At 41.5% G+C, this 26,171-nt stretch overlaps 1 protein-coding gene across 1 annotated transcript in view; it reads left to right on the top strand.

The window, feature by feature from the left end:
• LOC122552973 (plasminogen-like) overlaps window positions 1–26,171 on the top strand; it is a 123,671-nt gene that overhangs the window by 61,574 nt on the left and 35,926 nt on the right. Inside the window, exons 6-8 of the mRNA XM_043696296.2 lie at window positions 10,746–10,908; window positions 11,167–11,288; window positions 15,423–15,579. Of these exons, the coding sequence (XP_043552231.2) occupies window positions 10,746–10,908; window positions 11,167–11,288; window positions 15,423–15,579 (442 nt within the window). The remainder of the gene's footprint in view (window positions 1–10,745; window positions 10,909–11,166; window positions 11,289–15,422; window positions 15,580–26,171) is intronic.

The following is a 26,171-nucleotide window of genomic DNA, read 5'->3' as shown; positions in this document are numbered from 1 at the left end:
ACAAGCTTGTTAAAGGAACAGCATCGTCACAGTTTGTCCAAGTTGTGTTACACACTGTTTTTGCTCCGGCACCCTATTATTTGTTACACAGTTAGGGAAAATTACATATGAGAAAGTTAGAAATTAAGGTAAAGAATGAAGGAAAGAGCCATTCTATCTTGCCTTTCTTGTCCTACAATTTCCCAAAGCATTGCAATGGCCCCGAACTGCACTCTTAGTTATCAGATATTTTGCATGCAGCAAGATGGTAAAAGGCCGTAGTGAGGTGTATGTTCAGTTAGTCTGTCTTGCTGGTGGTGATTGAAAATTAACAGAGCAGTGAAATTTATCATTACTTCTAAAATAAATAGCACATCTCACAGTGCAAAACTTTGTCACTACTGCACTTTGTATCAGAGTCAAAAAATGCGGTGCTGGAAAAACAAGCCAGTCAGGCAGCATCCGAGAAGCAGGAGAATTCCTGATGTGGACCTTATGCTCGAATCATTGACTCTCCTGCTCCTTGGATGCGATCTGACTGCTGTACTTTTTCAGCACCACACCTTTTGACTCTGATCTCCAGTATCTGCAGTCCTCACTTTCTCCCTGCACTTTGTATCAGCCTGGACACAATATAATCACATGTAGGAACCTTTAATTGCCTGACTCTGAATCACACCTTCCTGTTTTTGACTGCTGGCTGAACATTAAGCTTTGTTAAACCCCATGACTCCATCCTGGAACAAAGAGTCAGAGAGTCGTAGAGCTTTACATCACAGAGACATTTGGTCCAACATGTCCATGCTGACCAGATATCCTAAATTAATGTAGTTCCATTTTCCAGCATTTGGCCCATATCTTTATAAACCCTTCCTATTCATATACCCATCCAGATTACTTTTAAATGTTGTAATTTTACCAACCTCAACCACTTCCTCTGGCAGCTCATTTCATACACGCACCATCTTCTGTGTGAAAAAGTTGCCCCTTAGGTCCCTTTTACATCTTACCCCTCTCACCTTAAACCTATGCCCTCTAGTTTTGGACTCTCCCACTCCAGGGAATAGACTTTAGCTATTCAGCCTATCCATGCCCCTCATGATTTTATAAACCTCTATAAAGTCACTCCTCAGCCTCCAATGTTCCAGGGAAAATAGCCCCAGCTGATTCAGCGTCTCCAAATAGCTCAAATGCCCTAACCCTGCCAACATCCTTGTAAAACTTTTCTGAACCTTTTCAAGTTTCACTACATCCTTCCTAAACCTGGGAGACCAGAACTGTATGCAGTATTCCAAAAGTGACTTAACCAATGTCCTGTACAGCCAAACATGACCTCCCAACTCAATGCACTAACCAATAAAGGCAAGCATACCTAAAGCCTTCTAAAAGCGTCAAAATGACTACCTACTGCAACCCTAACCTATTCATTTTCCCTCTACCCCTCACCAATCATCTGAACCACGGGTCTTAGCTACAGACATAGCACAGATATGGTTGTAAGGTATCACAATGCTTCCCACAATCTTTCAGATTACATCGCCCTATCTGCCTTACCATTTCAATCAAAATGTACTCATTTATTTAATTAGTTAATTAATTTTAGTTGAATTGATTATTTTAGTTTTAAATGTTTTCAAACCAGCAATGTTATTACAGACCTCTGGAGCCTGTGGGACTTGAACTCGGACTCTGGGTCCAGAAGTAGGGAAACTACCACAGCACTACCCAGACCCTTTATTTTAGTTTTATTAATTGATTAATTTATCTAGTTTAAGTTATTAATTTAGTAATTTAAGTAAAGCAATAACAGGCTAGTTTCCTAGCTTATAGATAAATGAAAACTATACATTAGCTCTAGGAAAAAACATTTAAAATTTACTTTTACCACTCTGCAGAGAATTCCCACATTTACCAGATTCTTAACCTGAGCACGCTCTTAACAAAATAATTTTACAACCACTTTATAATCTACACTATCTTTAAAAGTTGTTCATTGACAGGCAAAAGTGCAACTAAGTAATTTGTAATTCCAATTTAACTCTGCAATATTCTTATTCCTCTCTGCTGAAACTGGCCATCCTGCAGTTAGCCGATTTTGGTCAACGTGGCCCCTTGTTCTTTCCTGCAGATGACCTAAACATTATAGTACAATATCAGTGTTCTTACCTTTTCCCCTAACTCTGTTCGATCCATCTCATTTCCCAGAGCCTAATCCTTCAGTACCTCATTCATCATTGACAGAAACAAGGGTGCCTTTTACAGATGCCATCCGAATATTTGGAGGTGGAGAGGAGAATGTGAAATAAACAAGAGATGGGATTTATAATCATCTTGATAGGAATAAGTTGATTAGAGATTGTCAACACAGTTTTGTGAAGGATAGGTCGTACCTCACAAACCTTATTCAGTTCTTTGAGAAGGTGACCCAACAGGTGGATGAGGGTAAAGCGGTTGACGTGGTGTATATGGATTTCAGTAAAGTGTTTGATAAGGTTCCCCATGGTAGGTTGTTGCACAAAATACGGAGGCATGGGATTGAGGGTGATTTAGTGGCTTGGATCAGAGATTGGTTAGCTGAAAGAAGACAGAGGGTGGTGGTTGATGGGAAATGTTCATCCTGGTGTTCGGTTACTAGTGGTACACCGAAAGGACCTGTTTTGGGTCCACTGCTGTTTGTCATTTTTATAAACGACCTTGATGAGGGCGTGGAAGGATGGGTTAGTAAATTTGTGAATGACATCAAGGTTGGTGGGGTTGTGGATAGTGCTGAAGGATGTTGCATGTTACAGAGCTGGGCTGAGAGTTGGCGAATGGAGTTTAATGCAGAAAAGTGTGAGGTGATTCACTTTGGAAGGAGTAACAGGAATGCAGAGTACTTGTACGATTCTTTATAATGTAGATGTACAGAGAGATCTTGGTGTCCATGTACATAGATCCCTCAAAGTTGCCACCCAGGTTGATAGGGCTGTTAAGAAGGCATATGGTGTGTTAGCTTTTATTAGCAGAGGGATTGAGTTTTGGATCCATGAGGTCATACTGCACCTGTATAAAATTCTGGTGCAGCCACACTTGGAGTATTGCGTGCAGTTCTGGTCACTGCATTATAGGAAGGATATGGAAGCTTTGTAGAGGATTGAGAGGAGATTTACTAGGATGTAAAGGGAAGATCTTATGAGGGAAGGTTGAGAGACTTGAGGCTGTTTTCATTAGAGAGAAGAAGATTGAGAGGTGACTTAATTGAGACATATCAGATAATCAGAGGGTTGGATTGGGTGGACAATAAGAACCTTTTTCCTCTGATGGTGCTGGCTTTGAGGGGACATAGCTTTAAACAGAGCGGTGACAGACATAGGACAGATGTCAGAGGTAGTTCCTTTACTCAGAGAATAGTAGAAATATGGAATGCGCTGCCTGAAACAGTTGTAGACTCGCCAACTTTAAGAGCATTTAAATGATCATTGGATAGGCATATGGATGAGAATGAGGTAAAAACAATGACTGCAGATGCTGGAAACCAGATTCTGGATTAGTGGTGCTGGAAGAGCACAGCAATTCAGGCAGCATCCGAGGACAGGCAAAATCGACGTTTCGGGCAAAAGCCCCTCATCAGGAATAAAGGCAGAGAGCCTGAAGCATGGAGAGATAAGCTAGAGGAGGGTGGGGGTGGGGAGAGAGTAGCATAGAGTACAATAGGTAGGTGGGGAAGGAGATGAAGGTGATAGGTCAGGGAAGAGAGGGTGGAGTGGATAGGTGGAAAAGGAGCTGGGCAGGTCGGACAAGTCCGGACAGGTCCGTTGCTCCCGATGCGGTCTCCTCTACATTGGGGAGACTGGACGCCTCCTAGCAGAGCGCTTTAGGGAACATCTCAGAGACACCCGCATCAATCAACCAAATCGCCCAGTGGCTCAACATTTCAACTCCCCCTCCCACTCTGCCGAGGATATGGAGGTGCTGGGCCTCCTCCACCGCCGCTCCCTCACCACCAGATGCCTGGAGGAAGAACGCCTCATCTTCCGCCTCGGAACACTTCAACCCCAGGGCATCAATGTGGATTTCAACAGTTTCCTCATTTCCCCTTCCCCCACCTCATCCTAGTTTCTAACCTCCAGTAACTCGACCTGTCCGGACTTGTCCGACCTGCCCAGCTCCTTTTCCACCTATCCACTCCACCCTCTCTTCCCTGACCTATCACCTTCATCTCCTTCCCCACCTACCTATTGTACTCTATGCTACTCTCTCCCCACCCCCACCCTCCTCTAGCTTATCTCTCCATGCTTCAGGCTCTCTGCCTTTATTCCTGATGAGGGGCTTTTGCCCGAAACGTCGATTTTGCCTGTCCTCGGATGCTGCCTGAATTGCTGTGCTCTTCCAGCACCACTAATCCAGAATATGGATGAGAATGGAATGGTGTAGGTTAGATGTGCTTCAAATTGGTTCCACAGGGTGGCGCAACATCAAGAGTCAAAGGGCAGGTGCTGCACTGTAATGTTCGATGTTCTATGTCCAATCCAATTCTTTCCTGCCAGCCGTTGAGCTATTCATCAAAATAAGCTATGCGGATAAGGCATTAGATAGCCCATTTACCCTTTAGCTTATTGAGGCCTTTCATTGGCCAATCAATGGCCAGTTAAGGGACTCATCTGCCACCACAACAATATTGTGTGCAGCAGGGTATGATAAAATGATAGAAGTCAGCCTAACAGGCTTCACATATAAGACAAAAGCTGAGATTGAAGAGGGTACCTCCTTTGGTGTGTCCCAGTACCACTGAGGGCAACTGCCCAAGATGGTAACTCATCCCCTCCACCCCCTTTGTCCTTTTGTCCTTTATCACTCTTATTACTAGTGCATCTGATTCGTCTTTGACCAGCCCCCCCTGCCCGCGTCTAAATTCTGCCTTCTCAGAACTCCTTGTAGTTCCAACAGTGGCCACCATTGTGTTTTGGTGCCATTGGAACTACTCAATGGTCAGTCAGTCAGATTGACAGGCAGCTCCTGAGGACCAGAATTCCAGTTCTTAATTGTTGCAAGGTTCCACTGCCAACTTAATAAGGGCCACTCCAACTGATAAACGTTTAAACTCAGTGAGCTGCCAACTGGCTATTTTACCAATTGTGCAACATGCACAACAGTGTTGTTCCTCTTCATTCCCAACACTGAGAAGTTCTCTTCATTCAGTGTTCCTGACTTTTTTTCACACTACAACCCCTTTTTTTCCTGAACATTTTGTATCCAGGAGTATTTATAATCCAATCTTTCCCTGTATTATTAGTCATCTCTCCATTATCACATGATTATCTACAATTCACTAAACTATATACTCTACTGTATGAATTTACAATTTTGCACTGCAAAACTATCTTTGAGTGACTCTATTTTCTTTCTTTCTATCTGGGTCATTAATATTGAGATAGACCATGATCTCTGGCTTTCAGAATCTCCCACCAGAATGTGATGCATCTTTTTGCATTCTTTGATGTAATGTGGGTGTTATTTGCCTAGCTCTAACTACCATTTATCTGAGTGAATTACTAGACCACTTCAGAAACTAAATAAGAGACTAACTAACTAAATAAGAAACTAAATCTGCTTTCAACACCATAACTCCAACAAAACGTATCTCCAGACTCCGAGACCTAGGACTCTAGTTTCCCCTCTGTAAATGAATCCTCGATTTCCTGACCTGCAGACTGCAGTCAGTAAGGATAGATGACAACTTCCTTCACAATAATCCTCAGCACTGGTACTTGTACACTCATGTCTATGTGGCCAAATTCAGCTCTAACTCCATTTGCAAATTTGCTGATGACTCCATTGTAACGGGTCAGATCTCAAACAGTGACAAGATAGAGTACAAAAAAGAAATAGACAGCTCAGTAGCATGGTTAAGACAACAATCACACTCTCTCAATGTTAGTAAAAATACAAAAGAGCTGGTCATCGACTTTACGAAGCAGAGTGGAGGACATACCTTTGTCTGTATCAATGGTGCTGAGGTGGTGGTGATCGAAAGCTTCAAGTTGCTAGGAGTAAATATCACCAACAATCTATCCTGGTCCATCCACGTTACAGTCAAGAAATCATATCAATGCCTTTACTTCCTCAGAATGCTAAGGAAAGTTGGCATGTCTGCAATTACTTTTACCAATTTTTATAGATGCGCCATAGAAAGCATTCTATACTGATGCATCACCACTTGGTACAGCAACTGCTTTGCCCAAGGCAGCCAGAAATTATGGTAAGTTGTGAATGCAGCCCAGTCCATCACAACAACCAGCCTTCCTTCCATTGACACTGTCTAAACATCCCATTGCCTCACGAAAGCAGCTAACATCATCAAAGACCCCTCCCACCCTGATTATACTCTCTTCCACCCTCTTCCATCAGGCAGAAGATACAAAGTTTGAAAACACGTACCAATAGATTTTAGAACAGCTTCTGCCCCTCCGTAATCAGACTTATGATACATACATTAGAGTTAGTATTTCTCTGCATCTTCTCTGTAACTGTAACACTATATGCTGTATTCTGTTCTATTACTCTAATATATTTATGTACGATAAGATTTGTCTGTTGAACACGCAATACAATACTTTCCACTGTATGTCGATACATGCAACAATAATAACGCAAATCAAATCAAAACAAAACAGTCAACTATATTGCTCTTGGTCTAGAGTCACATTTTGGCCAGACCTAGGTAAAGATTTTCTTTGCTGAAGGATCTTCAAGAACTAAATAGAGTTTTATGAGAAATTTGTGCTAATATCATGGTCAACATTACTGAGTCCAAATTTTACAAATTGAGTTTATGTAGTGCAAAGGTAGAATTTGCACCAATATCCACAAAGCATTAGTCCTGGCTTCTAGTTTACTAGTCCATGACCACTACACAAAGGCAAAAGTGAGGACTGCAGATGCTGGAAATCAGAGTCTAGATAAGAGTGGTGCTGGAAAAGCTCAGCAGATCAAGCAGCATCTGAGGAGCAGGAAAATCGACATTTCGGACAAAAGCCCTTCATCAGGAATGAAGGCAGGGAGCCTCTGGGGTGGAGAGATAAACGGGAGAGGGGTGGGGCTGGGGAGAAGGTAGCTTCAGGGCAGAGGAGATGACCTGGGGGTTGCAGTGAGAGAGAGATTCTTGTAAAGAGAGGAGGAGAACTTCTTCAAGGTAGGCATCCTTGCAAGATGATTCGCAGTAAGGTTAAAGTCAACGAGGCAAAAGTGAGGACTGCAGATGCTGGAAATCAGAGTCTAGATTAGAGTGGTGCTGGAAAAGCACAGCAGGTCAGGCAGCATCTGAAGAGCCAGAAAATCGACGTTTTGGGCAAAAGCCCTTCATCAGACTACTACACCATTATCTTCCTCAGCCACTCAGTGACATCCTGGACTTTATGCAAGGGTGGCAACAAACCATCTAAGAATTATGTCTGCAGCCACAGAATGACCATCCTTCCCCTGGCATTGACTCACCTTGCTACAGAATCCTCTATTATTGTTTGATTCCTGATCTTCAACCACGTAGGCAATCCACCTACGTTATTGTGGACTTATTTCTGGTTGTATCACCTTAAGGAGCTATCATTCACACCAGTAGTCAGAACTGAACACCAATTAGATAAAGAGAAGCACTGAGGGGGAACGTATGCTATTGGCCTGCTCTTCCTTGTTGACTTGGTCACCTATACCTTCTCTGCTTCTACACTCCTAATCCACAGGGTGACCACCTCCAGAAACCTGCAATCTACCAAGCTCTCAGCTTTGTGGTCACATTCTAGTGAGGCCAGTTGTAGTTCCAGCTCTGAAACTGGGAGCTCACACTTCTCCATTTGATGACAATGTCTGTACATGAGGTGGACCGGCATTCCACATAACACACAGTGTGCATATGATAGAATTGAAGTGCTGCGGCATTCTTCTATTAGTTATACTACTGTATGAAATTACCAATAATAAAATGCAAAACTTAATGCAACGTTCTTTTTAGAAACAGAGGCAAAAATTAAAGTGCAGAAGTTTACCAGTTCACCGATTAAGCATCAGCTGGTGTATTATGACCAATCCTGGACCACACTTTAGCATCAGTTGTCTAGGGCTGAGATTCATTAAACTAGTAGCAGGGACGAAGAGCACCAGTTATGCAGAGAGAAAAGAGATGCTGGGAATTTTGAAAATTTCAGAATAATGCAAGATTTTGAAGCAGTAAATAAGGAGAAATTGTTTCCATGGAAGACACGTGGTTAAATTGTTGTGATTTGCCTAACAAAGTGGCAGAAACATATTTAATGAATATTGAAACGTCATTGGATAAACATTTGAAGGAAAGTATTTACAGGGATACTTACAGGGCTTATCTTAATGGTAAGGTCCTGGGGAGTGTTGCTGAACAAAGCGATCTTGGTGCGCAGGTTCATAGTTCCTTGAAAGTGGAGTCACAGGTGGATAGGATAGGGAAAAAGGTATTTGGTATACTTGACTTTATTGGTCTCTGCATTGAGTATAGGAGTTGAGAGGTCATTTTACAGCTGTACATTGGTTAGGCCACTATTGGAATATTACACGCAATTCTGGTCTCCTTGTGACAGGAAGAATTTTGTGAAACTTGAAAGGATTCAGAAAAAATCTTACAAGGATATTGACAGGATTTGAGCTATAGGGAGAGGCTAAATAGTCCAGGACCATTTTTCCTGGAGAGTCAGAGGCTGAGGAGTGACCTTATAGAGGTTTATAAAATCATGAAGGGCATAAGTAGGTTAAATAGACAAGGTCTTTTCCCTGGGGTGGTGGAGTCTAAAACTAGAGGGCACAGATTTAGGGTGAGAGAGGAAAGATTTAAAAGGGACATTAAGGGGCAACGTTTTCACACAGAGGGTGGTGCGTGTAAGAAATGAGCTGCGAGAGGAAATGGTGGAGGCTGGTACAATTATAGCTTTTAAACGGCATCTGGATGGGTACATGAATGGGAAGGGTTTAGAAGGACATGGGCCAAATGTTGGCAAATGGGACTTGATTAACTTAGGATTTCTGCTTGGCTTGAACAAGTTGGACCAAATGATCTGTTTCTGTGTTGCATATCTCTCTGACTCTATAACTCTATTGAGTCAGAGAGTTATATAACAGCCAAAAGAGAAAATGCTGGAAAATCTCAGCAGGTCTGGCAGCATCTGTAAGGAGAGAAAAGAGCTGACATTTCAAGTCGAACTGACCCTTTATCAAACATATATAACAGGGACCCTTAAGTCTAGCTCGTCCACAATGACCAGATCTGCCTATCTGGGCCCATTTGTCAGCATTGGATCTATATCCCTCTAAACGTTTCCTATTCATATACCCATCAAGATGACTTTTAAATGTTTTCACTATACCAGCCTCCATCAGTTCCGATGGCAGCTCATTTCACACACATACCATCCACTGCATGAGAAAGTTACTATTCAGATCGTTTTTAAATCTTTCTTCTCTCACCTTAAACTTACGCCCTCTAGTTTTGGACTCCCCATGCTAAGGAAAAGACCTTGGCTATTCATCCTATCAATGCCCCTCATGATTTTATAAACCTCTATAAGGTCACCCTTCAGCATCCGACACACCAAGGAGAAAAGCCCCAGCCTATTCAGCCTCTCCCTATAGTTGAAACCCTTCAGTCCTGGCAACATCCTTGTAAATTTTACTGCACCCTTTCAAATTTAACAACATCCTTCCTGTAGAATTGTACGTAATATTTCACGAGTGGCCTCAACAATGTCCTGTACAGCCGTAACAAGTAAAGAGTAAGCTAGTGAGACCATTTGGGTAGATCTTTTGCAGACTTGTCCGGAAGACTGTTTTTTGTGCTCTGCTGTCTCTGATCCCTTTCACTTAAGACCCTGTTCTAACCAATGATATTATGGCAGCTGAGGGATCTTAAAACTTTATGGAGGATCTCTGGCTATTATATAAGTCTTGGTAGGATGCAAATGGATGTGGCCAAGGGTATATGAATCATAGAATCCCAACAGTATGGAAAGAGGGGCCATTCAGTCCAGCGAGTCTGCAAAGAATTTCATTCTGGCCTGGCTTCCCCCAATGCATCTCCATGAGCCTGGATTTACCATGGCTAACCCACCTAATCTGCACACTACAGAACAATTTAGCAAGGCCAATCCACCTAACTTGCACATCTTTGGACTGTGGGAGGAAACTGGAACACCCACAAGGAACCCACACAGATACAGGGATAACATGCAAACTCCACATAGAAAGTCACCCAAGGCTGGAATTGAACCCAGGTCCCAGGCACTCTGGGGCTGTAGTATTAACCACTGAACTAGTGCCACCCTTCATCAATTCAGTTAACTGTCCATATACATCTCTTCCTTAGATAATGATTATCAACAGTAGACGATGTAGAACAGCACCAGAACTTTCCTGATGCTATATCTGAGAGTGGGATGATAACAGCCATACCCATGACAGCACTGCAGTATTCTGCAATGTTCTGTAACATTGCACTATCCTTAAATCCAACACTTTTCATTTATAATAATCTAAATTAAGTTTTGGTGCTCCAGTAAAAAATATAAGATCAGTGCATGTTTAAATGAATGCTTGAACAAAGTTTTAAAGGTTGTAGCCCAGTATGACTCAGTTCTGTTCTGTTCCCACTGTGCTTTACTTCAGAAAACTGGAAACAAGTTAATCCATGGTACCACCATGTTGCACAAACACTAACACAACTGCAGAAACCCTTTAGGATAAATACTATAATTGTCCTGTATCTGTTGAAGGTGCAGAGCCTCCTGATATTGAAGTGGAGACAGAGTGCTATACAGGCACAGGTCAAAAGTATCGTGGAGCCATATCGACCACTATGTCTGGTAAAATTTGTCAAAGATGGGATGCTCAGTTTCCACACATGCACTCAAGAATGCCAGAGAACTACCCCTGCAAGTAAGTAAATGTTAGTAGCCCTTGTTTAATGTATTTTTCACCATTATCCCATTTGACAGGGATAGACTCAAACTACTTGCATGGGCCATGCAGTAAGATTGTTGATTTGTTCCAAGTTATGGGGCCATGGCAATTTCAAAAAGACTTAGACTCTCCATTCCTTTGTTTATGCTAATCATGAGATGAAACCAGCTGCATACTGAAAACAGTATAATATTTCTTTCTGATGATTAACAAAGTTGCTGTGTTTTTTTTAAGAGGACTAGAAGGTAATTACTGCAGGAACCCAGAAAATGAAAAGGAACCCTGGTGTTACACCACCAATCCAAATACAAGATGGGAATATTGCCAAGTACAAAAGTGTGGCCATCTACCTCCAGGTGAAATCTTCATGGTTCCATAGACCGATCAGCTTCATATTATTGGACCTCATATTAACCCTTCACTAAACTGTTTTCTGCTTTGCTCATTTCTCTATGTAATTATTACCAGAAATCTATTTACCATTTCGAGACTCTTTTCTCCAAGCCTTAGTCTGTTTCTAGTTTTCATGTTTTTGTTTGCACAAAGGGCTGACCTTTATTGTGCTATTAACACCTAAGGTAGGCATGTGTTTTTATTTCTTTTGTATTACATTAACATGCTCTTTGCCATTATGTTCTCAGTATTTAATCTTCCCTAACTACAGGTCGTTCTGCTATAACGTGGCAGTTGTGTTCCTGTGCAATCTCACGTCATAGAAAATCTCGCTATGGAAAACTGCTATCGAAAATTGTGCTGTAGATCACTGATAGGAAATCACTATGCCTGTTCAATAAAAACTTCACAATATTCCAAGCAATGTCTACAACTCGTCAGTCGAATTATAGCCAATTTGCACTGATGAAACACGTGTTATAGCAGAACCACCTATATCCTTGATCCTCACTTTTCTTCGACCTGACCATCCCAACTTTATCAATAGCTTAAACATAACCCCATTGTTACCTTATTTTACCGCTTTAAATTGTGCCCCCTGCTTCTAGACTCCGAAACAGGGAAAATATTTTATTTGATCCACTCTGTCTATCCTTTTAAGTATTTTGTTGGTTTCAATGCGATACAAGCCCTGTTTGCGAAATCTCTCTTCATTGACAGTCCTGCTATTCCAGGAACCTTTGCTGCACTCCCTCTATGGCAATAATATCCTTCCTGTGATAAGGAGACCAAAACTACACACAATGCTCTAGGATGCTGTCTAACCAAGCTTCTATGCAATACTTCAAACCTCAATACTCCTGTATGCAAATCCACTTTCATTATCCTTCCTAGCAGCTTGCTGCACCTGCAGGTTAATCTTCAATAATTTGTTGACAAGGGCACTTTTCAGCCCCTTTGTACATCCTCAGTTTCTAACTGAAAGACATTTGAGCAGGTGCATGAGTAGGAAAGGTTTAGAGGCAGTTGGACCAAACACAGGCAAATGGGACTAATTTAGTTTGCTAGACTTGTCAGCATGGACGAATTGGACTGAATGCTCTGTTTCCATGCTGTATGACTCTATGTCCATTAAAGGAGCTCACTGCACATCTGGTTCTTCTACCAAACTAGATCGTTTGTCACATTATATTCCATCTCCTATATTCTTGATCACTAACTAAGCATATACAAAGCCTCCTGAAACCACTTTATATCTTCTTTACAAGACACATTCCTGATTAATATTGTATCATCAACAATTTTGGAAATATTACATATGGTCCCTGCATCTAGATATTTTCTGATCAACCTATTCAGAGATGTTGTTGTAAACTTCTGGTGCAGTTGAGACTTGAAGGCAGGCCTCCTGAAGCCAAGGAAGGGACATTTCCACAGTGCCACAAGAACTCCTTGGTCCCCATATCCAAATGATTGACAAATATCAAAGGGGTGGCATGGTGGCACAGTAGTTACTGCTGCCTCACAGTGCCAGAGACATAGATTCAATTCCAGTCTTGGGCAACTGTCTATGTGGAGTTTGCACATTCTCCCTGTGTCTGTGTGGGTTTCCTCCGAGTGCTCTGGTTCTTCTCCCACAGTCCAAAGATATGAAGGTTAGGTGGATTGGTTATAGGAAAATGCAGGGTTTTGAGGATAAGGTAGCCTGCTGGAGTTAGATCTCTGTGGGATACTCTTTGGAGGGTCTGTGCAGGAGCTTTGGGCTGATTGGCCTTTTTCTGCACTGTAGGGATTTTACGATTAAAGGACCAATATGATAACAGTCATGGCAAGGTAAAGATGCTGTGAGCTTGGAGGTAGCAGTTAAGTGAATGAGCACGAAGCGAGCAGGCAAGCCTGTTCCAGTCTGTGAGTAGAGTTCCTGCACCTGTGCACCAAGTCGTTTAGCAGCAGCTTTTCATTATTAGATGTCAATGCACCTGGCAATGGGAGTCTGTGCTTGCTAAGCTTCTGCAGTGGATCAGAGAGTGGCCGTGATAGTTGTGAGCAGTTGGCAAGTGTTGGTTGCTAATGACCATTGATGAGGGTCGTGGTACCTGGTGCCTCTGGATTGTCCTTTCATCCCTTGGCAAAATCATAAAATTCCAATGAAATGCTCCCAACATTGAGGTAGGCCTCACTGAACTTCTCATCTGATTCTGCCTTAACTTTCACAGTTGTCCACATTGCTCAGACCCCTATTAGATTCTGCTCAATGTCAAATTCTATCATATTGTGGTCACTCATCCAAAAGATTTCTTTCCCAACAAGCTTATTAATTGGCCATTTTCCATTTCAGAATACTAGATCTAAAATAGATAGGTTTACCCATTCTCTAAACAGATTGAAGTCACCTATGATCACTATGTTGCACATATTATGCACCTCTCTCATCTCCTGATTTATACCATGGCCCATACTATCACTATTAATTGCGGCCTTTAAATAAATCTAACCAAAAACTTTACTCTCAATTTGGATTACCCCTCAAGTTTACATCCCATGACAAGTGAACAAGAGCTGGTGCGAACACGATGGTCTGAATTGCCTCCTGCACTGTAACACTTCTGTGACATTCTTCTCATCTGTGTCCATTTCATTATTTCAAAGTGTTTATGTTTTGTTGTCTTTAGTGTCTGTGTGTGTGTGTCATTGTATTCCTTTATGCTCCAGAAACTATGAATTAGTCAAGTCACTGAGCTCCTGGTCTCCCAGAGGACATTTTCACCTGTTCAATACAGAATTGTACAGTCTTCCAGCACAGAAGGAGGCCATTTATCAGATGCACTTGTATCATCTCTTGGAAAGAGGTTTTCAATTAGTCCCACTTTCCCAGTCTTCCCCAGCGCTATAGAACCCTGCATTTGTTTTTCATGCACACATGTCTACTTCAGTTTGCAAAGTTACTGTTGAATCCATCATCCTTTCATGCCAGATTCTTAAAAATCAGTCAGCAAAAAAAAAGTTCTCCTTAAATCTCTTCTGGCCTTTGACCATGTAATTTAATATTGCGGTCTCTGAACCTTTTTTGCTTTTGGGAGAACCATCCTATTTTCTCTTGTCTCTTCACAGAACTAAATTCCCTAATCCCCAGTACTATTCTGGTGAATTTCCACTCCTTCGTCTTCACAGCCTTGACATCTTTTCAATGTATGGTGCCTAGTATCAGAAGCACGGAGCCCTGATGTTAGTTCTGTGCAAATGGGTGGGTTTTGAGGTGAATTAAAATCTCCCCCAAGCCTTCAGCAACGATCTAAGCAGTGACTTCCTTGGTATCGTACTGTATGCTTTTATTTATAAAGCTATTATTCCAATGACTTCATAGTTTTATCAGTTTAAGTTCTGTGTAAATACATTTAGATATCAGAGAATGGCAAGAGTGTTGTATTATTATGAATACAGCACCTGTCAACATCTCAAAAGATCCCAAATTATTTTACATTAAATTAACACAGGAAACAAAGCAGCAAATTTGATCATAGCAAGTTCCTATAAACGTGATATGATAGAGACCAGAACATTTGTCTTAGTGATGTTGGTTAATATTAACTGGGACACAAGATGGAACTTCTATGCTTTTCTCCCAGCATTATTACTGACCTCATTTGTGAACCACAGCCAGGCTGGGTCATGTGGAACTTGAATCCAAAACCATCCAACTCAGATTGAGGCAAGCATGCTACCATTGAGCCAAGTCTTGACATCTTGAAATGATTCAATGGAGTTTTGTTTGTTCCAGTTTCATTCAGGTTTTCAAGAACCCTTGTGTCTATCTTGTAGTTCTTAAACTTTCTGGACTGTGCAGCTATTGATATTATTCCTCCTCCAAAGTACTCAACATGAAAATAATTGATGCAAGACCCACTGAAAGATTCTTCCTTCAGGCTACATCTGATATTCAGCTTGCTATTGATGCTGTTAATAAATCTTCAAAAATTACTGTTCTTCAATGCATAGTTATTGCATAGTGCAAGTTAAATAGAAGTGTTGGTACATATCAACATCGAGAATTTTACATCAATATGTTCCTTAAAACTTTGTATACTATTTATTTTCAGGGCCAGTGAATGAAGGTGGATCTACTGATTGTTTAAGTGGAAATGGTTATAATTATCGAGGGACCATATCTGTGACAGTGTCCGGAAGAAGATGTCAGGAATGGGATTCCATGACACCCCACAGACATGCGAAAACTTCACAGGATTTTCCGAATGCGTAAGTACATAGTTTGATTTTGCATGCAGCTGATCACCGACTCATTCATGACCAACATTCCCACTAATTTTTCCTGTCACTACATGACAATGACTTCTGGAACTGCACACCACTGCATGCTAGTTGGTGTGTGTGTGTGGACCCTCAGTGCAACTGTCCAGCTTGGAGGAAACATTATTTATGACCGCAGGATAAGGGGTAACGTAATACTTTTTGCCAACGTAATACTTTTGAAGTATAGTCACTGCCTTCATGTAAAAAAGTAGTTTATTTCCCTCAGTGACGACACGCAATAAGATAATACTGAGATAACCTGCAGTAATGTTGGTGGTTGAGGGATAAATATTGGGGTAGTCATCATTGTTCTTCTTCAGAATAGTGCCATGGGATATTTTAGATCTGCTTGTGAGGGAGAAGAGGCTTACTCTTGCATCTCATTCAAAAAATAGTATTTCTGACAGTGTTTACTCAATATTGCAGTGGAGGGTTCATCCAAATTATGTTCTCAAAATTCTGAAATTGGATTTGAACTCAAGACTTGCCATGTCAGAGATACGAACACGATAAATGTGCTTACTTGTCTCTAATGGTACTCAATCATTAATGAACCAAAATCAGTAAAAGAGGCACTGTATATGAATCGGTGTGTCCAAAGTGCTCCTCAAAGGACATGCAGCAATATGAGAAAGTTGTGCTAAGACATTTGTCTGCGGTGAACTCCATTTGCCACCTTACAGCCCAATAGGTTTAGGATGAGAGGGGAAAGATATGAAGGGGACATAAGGGGCAACTTTTTCACACAAAGGGTGGTACATGTATGGAGTGGGCTGCCAGAGGAAGTGGTGGAGGCTGGTACAATTACAACATTTAAAAAGCATCTGGTTGGGCAAATGAATAGGAAGGGTTTAGAGGGATATGGGCCAGGTGCTGGCAGGTGGGACTAGATTGGGTTGGGATATCTGGTCGGCATGGATGGGTTGGACCGAAAGGTCTGTTTCTGTGCTGTACATCTCTATGGCTTACTTAATACTAGTGTATCAATGACTGCATAGTAACACTCCATCACTATGTTTATGATATTGAGGATATCAAGGAATTCCACTGTCTGTTTTCTCAACAAATGGCTCTTTGTTTTCTCTTACTTTCTGTTTTGTATATTCTTCAATCCTCATTTTCTCCTGACTTGTGTTTTTATTACTGCCTTCTTTTTCCTCACTCCAATCCCCTAACCCTTTTGGTGTCCCTCTTTCTACTGTCTTTTCCTTGATCTTATTTTTATTTCATTCTTTGTTATTTCCTCTCTTACTTCTTTTTATTTCCTAATAGCCACTTACAATGGGGCCCTTTTTATGGTTGTTCATACTTAAGAACAATGATCTTGTCTTCAGAACTGTGGCAGCTATTTTGAAAACACTAAGAACAAACAGCACTGTACTATTCTATAGGTTAATAATATTTGATTCAACTGTGCGTCTGGCCACTGGGTCTATTGATATTTAATTTCATTTTATCCAGAATTGCTGTAAAACACAACTGAAAGTCTCTTGATTTTAATGAGAATCTCATTGGTGTGGACTTGGTGCTCCTCATTGATGTTCATTTACTAATTGTCTACATCTTGTACTTGCTACCAGATTTTAGATTGGTTCTGCATTTCTGCACCATCGATTGAGCACTCATTGTGTAACTGGCAATTGTCATCATTATTTTCATCCGCATTGAGATATTTTTCAAAGACTTTTTCAATAATTATTTATCACTCGATTGCTTACTCTAAAATCAGTTTCTTACTAATAATGTAACAATTCCCTATAATGCTTGTTCATTGTTCACTATATGTTTGGGGTTTTGGGATTAACCATTGATTCACTGTGAACAAAGGGAGAAGGAAAGCAAAACAAAAATGCGATAGCAACCTCCGCCATAGTAATCAAAGTGCAAGAGGTTACAGCATCACCTCTAAGGGAACTATCATCATAACTTGGATATTCATTACCCTTCTTCCATCTCCAAAACCTTACACATTAGAATTCTATGTTGGACCCAAATGACAAGAACATATGGAACGGGCAATAGATGGTTGCCTAGCTACCATACTAACCTTTATCTCCCACACCAAGGAAACTTGGTCATGTGACTCCCATTAACTTGAACTCAATTGTCTTTTTAACTTGAGAATTTTGAAACAGAGCTAAGAGGTCAGCTGCCCTCCATCTACTGACAAAGTGAACACTCCTAACTCCAATGCACAAAGGAAAAGCCTTTGGCCTGTAAGAAGCAGCTATCCAACCTGTATTTTTGCTTTCTGCAATAAAAGCCACCTTTCATCAAAACGGTGGAGCAGAAGTCACTTTTCAGCAAAACATCATCAAAACAATTTGGAAGATTTTTTGAAAGAGAAGAAACAGCCTATCATCGAAATGGCCTATTTCCACACTGTAGGGAATCTATCTAATCTAATCTAATCCACCTTGACAAAGGAATTCTAGACTGCTAACTCCAAACCAGTATTCCTTGCTTACTTTGTATTTAAGTCATTACTATTTGAATAATCTCTATCTGTTCTGATTCAAAATTTCTTTGTATGTTTGCAAGTGTTCTTGTGTTGTAAGATAGCCCTGTGTTTTGTCATTGACAGCCATTTGCTGATTCAGTTCTCAGGGTAATGCCTTGACCAATCACAGCCAACTTGCCAGATTTAATATTTAACACAGCATGGCTGTTAACTGTCAGTCATCATTAATGGGTGCATGCTTTATGACAATACCTCTACCAATCAGAGTTCATTTGCCAACCAATCAACACTCCCCCTCATGCAGTGTAAACATTAATTTTCCCTTTGAATTTATATTCCTGTGAAATTTCCGAATGAGTGCAAATCCAAAAGCTCTGACAAAATGTCCTTTTTGTAGCACCGTTCAAGTTCTCTACTACCAAGGATAAACAATGAATCAAAAGAAACTGATTAGAAAGCAAAGGGGGAAAATTGGATGGTAAAGTAATTTGTTAAACAACATAAGTGACCCCAACAAAAATTTCTACATCTAACATAAATAAGTGGCCCATTTTGATTCAAAGGTGTTCTTGGAACAGGATAAATTAACTGCTGAAATACTGTCTACCCTGAGCACAGATCAATTTCTGTCTCTGAAAATTGGAAATTGAGTTACCGGCTCAGAGAGAGCTAAGAACAGATGGAAGCTGTAAGCAAAAACTTCTCTCTGCCTGATAAAGGTCAAAATCGTCTTGCCCCAGAAATGAGCTTTGAAATCCTTAAGTACACAAGATGTCTTATAATAGAAGAAGATGATCTGGATTCCTCCTTCACTACTTTTGAAAAGTTAGGACAATTACAATGCCTACAAGAAATGTGGGGCCCCTTGATTTAGGGCCAGTTTAAGAGGGAGGACCCCAGATGTCTATTCTAATACTGATGCCCGAAATATCTGCTGATCATGAACCGACCAAAGTGGCCATCCTGTATGCATATGTGTTGGTTCCAGAATCATATCGCCAGTGATTCAGAAATGCTGGAAAGAAACCCATGCAGAGCATTTGGCGTTTGTAATGTGAAAGAAAAATTGCTTTTGATTGGTGTGCTTGGTCCATAACTATTCATCCTTGATGAATTACATGAATTAATGTTGAGGGAAATAAGTTTATTGCTTTATTTAGCGACACTGGGATTACCTAATGCAAGGGAGGATTTTTTCCAAGTCTGCTCTGAGTGTCAAAATCCAAATCAGAGGAATGAGTGGAAGATGCATGTCTGATCCTCTCCACAGGGTTCACCTACAGTGTACTTGGTGTCAGACCTGTGACTGTGGGAACAGTGGGCTGAACTACTGGTAGCAGTGATAGATTTCCTTTTTGGGTACAACCTGGCAGGTAATCAAGTCATAGTAAGCCCAAGAGGCACCATAAGGGAGACTGCAGCCACAGTAACTTAACGGAGGGCTAGTTAGAACCTGCCAAAGTGAATAAGTTCAAGTTCTACCTGGCTCACAGAAAAACAAAGGTATGGAGAGCCAGAACAGAAGACCTGGAAGAGGCAGTAGAATAAAAACAGTTGGGATAGTCCAGGTATGTGATTTTGTGATACATTGTCTGATGCAGGCCCTTCCCATTTGAAATAAAAGATAAGAAGTTTTGGCGCCATAGGACTGTGTGATGAAAATTCAGAGCGCTAGAACTTCTACACGGAGAGATTCAATTATTTTGTTGAAGCTAACAAATTTGAAACGGATAGAATTGCCTTTGTGTTCTTGAGTATTAGAGGGAAGAACCTCCTGAGGTTCAGCCAGACAAATCAGGGTACAAGACTTATGAAGAAATAATAGGAATCCTACAGAACCATTTTTCAGCAAAACTATTGGTGATTGCTTTAAGGTTCAGACTCCATAAACTCCATGCCAGTGTATCTATCTCCCAGTTCATAGTGAATTTAAAGAAGTTAGCAGAATCCTGTGAATTTGGAGACAACTTCAACTATGCTGGCAGAGACAGACTGATGTATGGTTTAAGATGTGAAGCAATCCAGAAGAGATTACTGATAGAAAGGAATCTAGACTTAGACTGAAAATAGCAGTCTCAATGGAATTAGTAGCCAAGGAATCCCAACAGCTAAGCTCAAGCATGAGACTCAAGAAATGGCAGCAAAGAGACGAGCACCAATGCAGCCTCGAACCTATCATTGGTGTGGAACAACCGATCACAAAGGAGCAAATTGCTTGTATAAAGAAGATTTGTGCAGAAACTTTGGCCAAAAAAAGGGCACATTGAATGGGTGTGCTTAAGGAAGAAACATGAACAACTTACAGCAAAAGTACAAAAACTGAAGGGTAGCAAGAAAATCTATGAGGCACAAAAAGTGCATGAGAAAATTCCAACTCTCCATCCAAAGTAGAGCTGTTATGAAACATTTTGGCCATTGCTGGGGACACCAACCAATACTGAGTCTTAAATGGCAAACCGGTAAGAATGGGGGGAGACACTGGAGCGACAGTTTCACTGATTCTGATGTATAGGAAACAGCTGAGTCACATTGCACTGTAATCCGCATGAACTGTAATAGCAACATACTTAGGCAAAGTGGTTCCTTTAAGCAGTTTTATCAATGTGAAAGCTCACTTATACAGTCAGTCTGATGATTTGTCCTTAATCGTTACCAGAGGAAATTTTCCAGCTTTATTGGAAAGAAGGCAATTGGAGAAAATCAAACTCAACTGGGCTGAAATATATTGCTTCTGAGACTGAGCGAACACAAATTCCAAAGAAACATATCATTGTTTTCAGTGAGGATCTAGAAGCATGCAAAAGATCCTCGTCAAATTGAAAATCAAGGATGACAATCAAGGAAAATAATGCAACATTAAATCAGTGCCTTATGTAATCAGATCAAAGATTGAGGCCGAATTAAAGAGGCTGGTCAAGATGGGAGTCCTTGAACCCATAAATGTGAGTGATTGGGCTATGCCTATTGTATCAATGATGAAGAAAGATGGATCGGTACGCATTTATAGTGATTTTAAACTCCTTATTAATTCAATACTGTTTTTTTAAAAAATAGCCTTCTCAGTGGTGTTATTACACACCTCTGGTGCAGGTGGGGCTTTATCTCAGGCCTTCTGGCTCAGAGATTGGGATGTTACCAGTGTACTACAAGAGCCCTGTCCAGTGCTGTGTGCTGAGCAGTATTGTTTATCTCTAATCATTGCTGAACTAGCTGGACGTTACCTTTCAGTAAAATTGATCTTAGCCAAGTCTATCTCCAGATGGATGTTGATCCTGAGTCACAGAAATACTTGATGAGTGTAACACATAACAGTAACACAACACACTCTTGGCTCTAACCTCCAGCATCTGCAGTACTCACTTTCGCCCAGGAATTTGCCCTACTAGCAGACTGTCCCTAGAGACTATGTCTGTGGGAGGGGTGTTTGAATACATCTCATATTGGACATTTTGGAACAGCTGGAGAGGCAGTTGGAGTCACTGAGGAGCAGACAGGAGGCACAGGTGTGATGGCTACTAGCTTTAGAGAGGTTGGCACACTGCATGTTCAGTCAGGTAGATGAGTGACTGCCAGGAGAGTTATAAAGGTAGTGCAGGAGGCTTTTGTGGCTATTCCTCACTTAACAGAGATACCATTTTGGGTACTGTTGTTGGGAATAGCCTCTCAGAGGAAAATAACAAATGGCAGCAGAATTTGGGCACCAAGAATTAATCTTAAGTGACATTTGTCAAGGCTCATACGAATAACTGTTATAGGGGACTCTCCTATCGGGGCACAGACAGGAGATTCTGCAGCTGTGAGTGTAAATTCAGGATGGTGTGTTGCCTCCCTGGCACCAGGGTCAAGTATGTCTCAGAGCAGATGCAGCATATTGTCAAAGGGGAGAATGAGAAGCTGGAGGTTGTTGTGCACATTGGTAAAACAAAACATCATTAGAGAAAGGGTTGCGGCTTTGCAGAGTGAATATAGGAAGTTAGGTAAGAGGTTAAAAACCAAAACCTCAAAGGTAATAATCTGGGTTACTCCTGGTGCCAATGTGCTGGTGAGAGTAGGAATAAGTAGATAGGGCTGATAAATCAGTGGCTGTGGAGTTGGTGGAGTGGGCAAGGATTCAGACTTTTTTGATTTTGAAGAAGTAACGAAGAGGATTGATGAGGGCAGAGCAGTAGATGTGATCTATATGGACTTCAGTAAGGCATTTGACAAGGTTCCCCATGGGACACTGATTAGCAAGGTTAGATCTTATGGAATACAGGGAGAACTAGCCATTTGGATACAGAACTGGCTCAAAGGTAGAAGACAGAGGGTGGTGGTGGAGGGTTGTTTTTCAGACTGGAGGCCTGTGACCAGTGGAGTGCCACAAGGATGGGTGCTGGGCCCCCTACTTTTTGTCATTTACATAAATGATTTGGATGCGAGCATAAAAGGTATAGTTAATATGTTTGCAAGCATAAGAGTTATAGTTAGTAAGTTTGCAGATGACACCAAAATTGGAGGTGTAGTGGACAGCGAAGAGGGTTACCTCAGATTACAACAGGATCTGGACCAGATGGGCCAATGGGCTGAGAAGTGGCAGATGGAGTTTTATTCAGATAAATGCGAGGTGCTGCATTTTGGGAAAACAAATCTTAGCAGGACTTATACACTAAATGGTAAGGTCCTAGGGAGAATTGCTGAACAAAGAGACCTTGGAGTACACGTTCATAGCTCCTTGAAAGTGGAGTCGCAGGTAGATAGGATAGTGAAGAAGGCATTTGGTATGCTTTCTTTTATTGGTCAGAGTATTGAGTACAGGAGTTGTGAGGTCATGTTGTAGCTGTACAGGACATTGGTTAGGCCAGTGTTGGAATATTGCATGCAATTCTGGTCTCCTTCCTATCAGAAAGATGTTGTGAAACTTGAAAGGGTTCAGAAAAGATTTACAAGCATGTTGCCAGGGTTGGAGGATTTGATCTATAGGGAGAGATTGAACAGGCTGGGGCTGTTTTCCCTTGAGCGTCGGAGGCTGAGAGGTGACCTTAGAGGTTTACAAAATTATGAGGGGCATGGATAGGGTAAATAGGCAAAGTCTTATCCCTGGGGTCGGGAGTCCAGAACTAGAGGGTATAGGTTTAGGGTGAGAAGGGAAAGATATAAAAGAGACCTAAGGGCAGCTTTTTCACACAAAGGGTGGTACGTGTATGGAATGAGCTGCCAGAGGAAGTGGTGGATACTGGTACAATTACAACATTTAAGAGGCATTTGGATGGGTATATGAATAGGAAGGGTTTGGAGGGATATGGGCCAGGTGCTGGCAGGTGGGACTAGATTGGGTTGGGATATCCGGTCGGCATGGATGAGTTGAACTGAAGGGTCTGTTTCCATGCTGTACATCTCTATGACTCCATGACTCTATGATTGGGATCTCTTTTTGGGGCAGGAAAGACTTGTTCAAAAGGGACGGGTTTCACCTAAACTAGAAGGGGACCAATATCCTGGTGGCGTGATTTGCTCGTGCTATTCGGGAACCTTTAAACTATTGAGGAGGCAGGGTGGGGGGATTCTAAGTAGTAGTGAGAATAGAAAGGCAAATGAGGATGGGATTTGAAAACTAAAGAGAACAAGTTAATTAGACAAGGCAGACAAGACCAAATCAGGAGCAAGTTAACTCTGAAGAATTAAAGTACATTTATTTCAATGCAAGAGGAATGACAAGTAAGATGGATGAATTCAAGGGCATGTATGGAATCGTGGGACTGGGGCATCATAGCTTTGAGGAGAAACATGGCTGAGTGGGGCTGGCAGCTCAATGTTCCAGGGTTTAGAGGCAATAGGAAGAATAGAAAGGGAGGAAGAATAGAAAGGGAGGCAAGAGAAGAGGGGAAATGACGTTTTTGATTCAGGATAAACATTATTGCTGCACCTAAAGGACGATATTGCTGGGGGATTGCCAGTGAATGATAGCTCCCCCCAATAGTCAGTGGGAAACTGATGAGCAAATATGGAGAGAGATTGTAGATATTTGTAAGAATAATAGCATAATAGTAGAGGATTTTAACTTTCCAAACATTGACTGGGACTGCCATACTGTTAAGGGTTTGGATAGAGAGGAATTTGTTAAATGTGTTCAAGAAAATTTTCTTCATCAATATGTAGATGTACCTGCTAGAGAAGGAACAAAACCTGACCTTCTCTTGGGAAATAAAGCATGGTTGGTGGGAAAGCACTCTGGGACAAGTGATCATAATTCTATTAGTTTTAAAATAGTTAGGTAATGGATCGGCCTTGTATAAAAATTGAAGTTCTTCACTGGAATAAGGACAATTTTGACAGCATGAGACAGGAACTTTCAAAAGTGGATTGGAGTCGACTGTTTGCAGGTAAAGGGATGTGGGAGGTTTTCAAAAGTGAGATAACAAACATTTAAAGGCAGTATGTTCCTGTTAAAGTGAAGGGTGAGACTGGTCCGAGAAGGGAACTATAGATGAATAAAGATATTGAAGCACTAGGGTGTAGGTTTGCTCACTGAGCTGTAGGTTTGATATCCAGACGTTTCATTATCTGGCTAGGTAACATCATGAGTGGCGACCTCCAAGTGAAGCGAAGCTGTTGTCTCCTGCTTTCTATTTATATTTTTCTCCTGGATGGGGTTCCTGGGATTTGTGGTGATGTCATTTCCTGTTCGTTTTCTGTCACATTTGTCATCACAAAACAAAACAAGATAGAAGAGACATTTAAAATCATCAACAACACCCTCACAGGCATAAAGTTCACCAAGGAGGAAGAAACCGACAACAAACTCGCATTCCTGGACGTCACAGTCGAAAGAAAGGACAACGGAGAACTACAAACCTGCGTATTCAGAAAACCGACAAACACTGAACAAATACTTAACTACACCAGCAACCATCCCAACACACACAAACGAAGCTGTATCAGAACACTATTCCAACGAGCCACCACACACTGCAGCACAGACGAACTTCGGAAAACCGAGGAGAGCCACCTATACAATGTATTCAAGAAGAACGGATACTCAAAAAATACAGTGCGCAGATTCCTCAAGAACAAGCCATGACAAGCAGACAAAACATAGCCAGAAACCCTAACCACCTTACCATACATCAAAGAAGTTTCAGAAATGACAGCCAGACTACTAAGACCCCTCGGAATTCTAGTAGCACACAAACCCACCAACGCTCTCAAACAAAAACTAACAAACTTAAAAGACCCAGTACAACCATGGACAAAACCAACGTCATCTACAAAATTCCATGCAAGGACTGCCATAAACACTACGTAGGACAAAGAGGAAGAAAGTTAGCCACCAGGATGGACGAACACCAGCTAGCCACAAAAAGACATGACCCTCTCTCCCTTGTAGACCTACACACGGATGAAAAAAAACCCACCATTTCGACTGGGACAACACATCGAGCCTGGGACAGGCTAAGTAAAGACATGCCAGAGAATTCCTAGAGGCCTGGCACTCCAACCACAACGCCATAAACAAACACATAGATCTAGACGCCATCTATCAGCCCCTCAGAAAACGAACAGGAAATGACATCACCACAAACCCCAGGAACCCCATCCAGGAGAAAGATATAAATAGAAAGCAAGAGACAACAGCTTCGCTTCACTTGGAGGTCGCCACTGATGATGTTACCTAGCCAGGTAATGAAACGTCTAAATATCAAACCTACAGTTCAGCGAGCAAACCTACACCCTAAACCTCAACCTGAGTTACAAACCTTCACAAACCTTGCATATTGAAGCACTGATCAAGGAGGCATATCTTAGGAATAGGCCATTGGGATCAAGTTGGCAGCATGGTGGCTCAGTGGTTAGCACAGTGCCACGGACCCGGGTTCAATTCCAGCCTTGGACAACTGTCTGTGTAGAGTTTGCACATTGTCCCCTTGCCTGGGTGGGTTTCTTCCAAGGATGTGCAGGCTAGGTCGATTAGCCATGGGAAAAAGCAAGGTTACAGGGATAGGGTTTGGGTGGGATGCTGTTCAGAGGATTGGCGTTGACTCGATGGGCTGAATATTATTTATAAAAACAATTTGCATGAGAACATAGGAGGCATGGTTAG

This window comes from Chiloscyllium plagiosum, unplaced genomic scaffold (genome assembly GCF_037043375.1).
Source record: "Chiloscyllium plagiosum isolate Xiang-an unplaced genomic scaffold, Cpla_swu_hap1 HiC_scaffold_10, whole genome shotgun sequence".
Taxonomy (NCBI): domain Eukaryota; kingdom Metazoa; phylum Chordata; class Chondrichthyes; order Orectolobiformes; family Hemiscylliidae; genus Chiloscyllium; species Chiloscyllium plagiosum.
The sequence above is the reverse complement of the archived record's forward strand: the minus strand, read 5'-3'. Positions and strand labels throughout refer to the sequence as shown.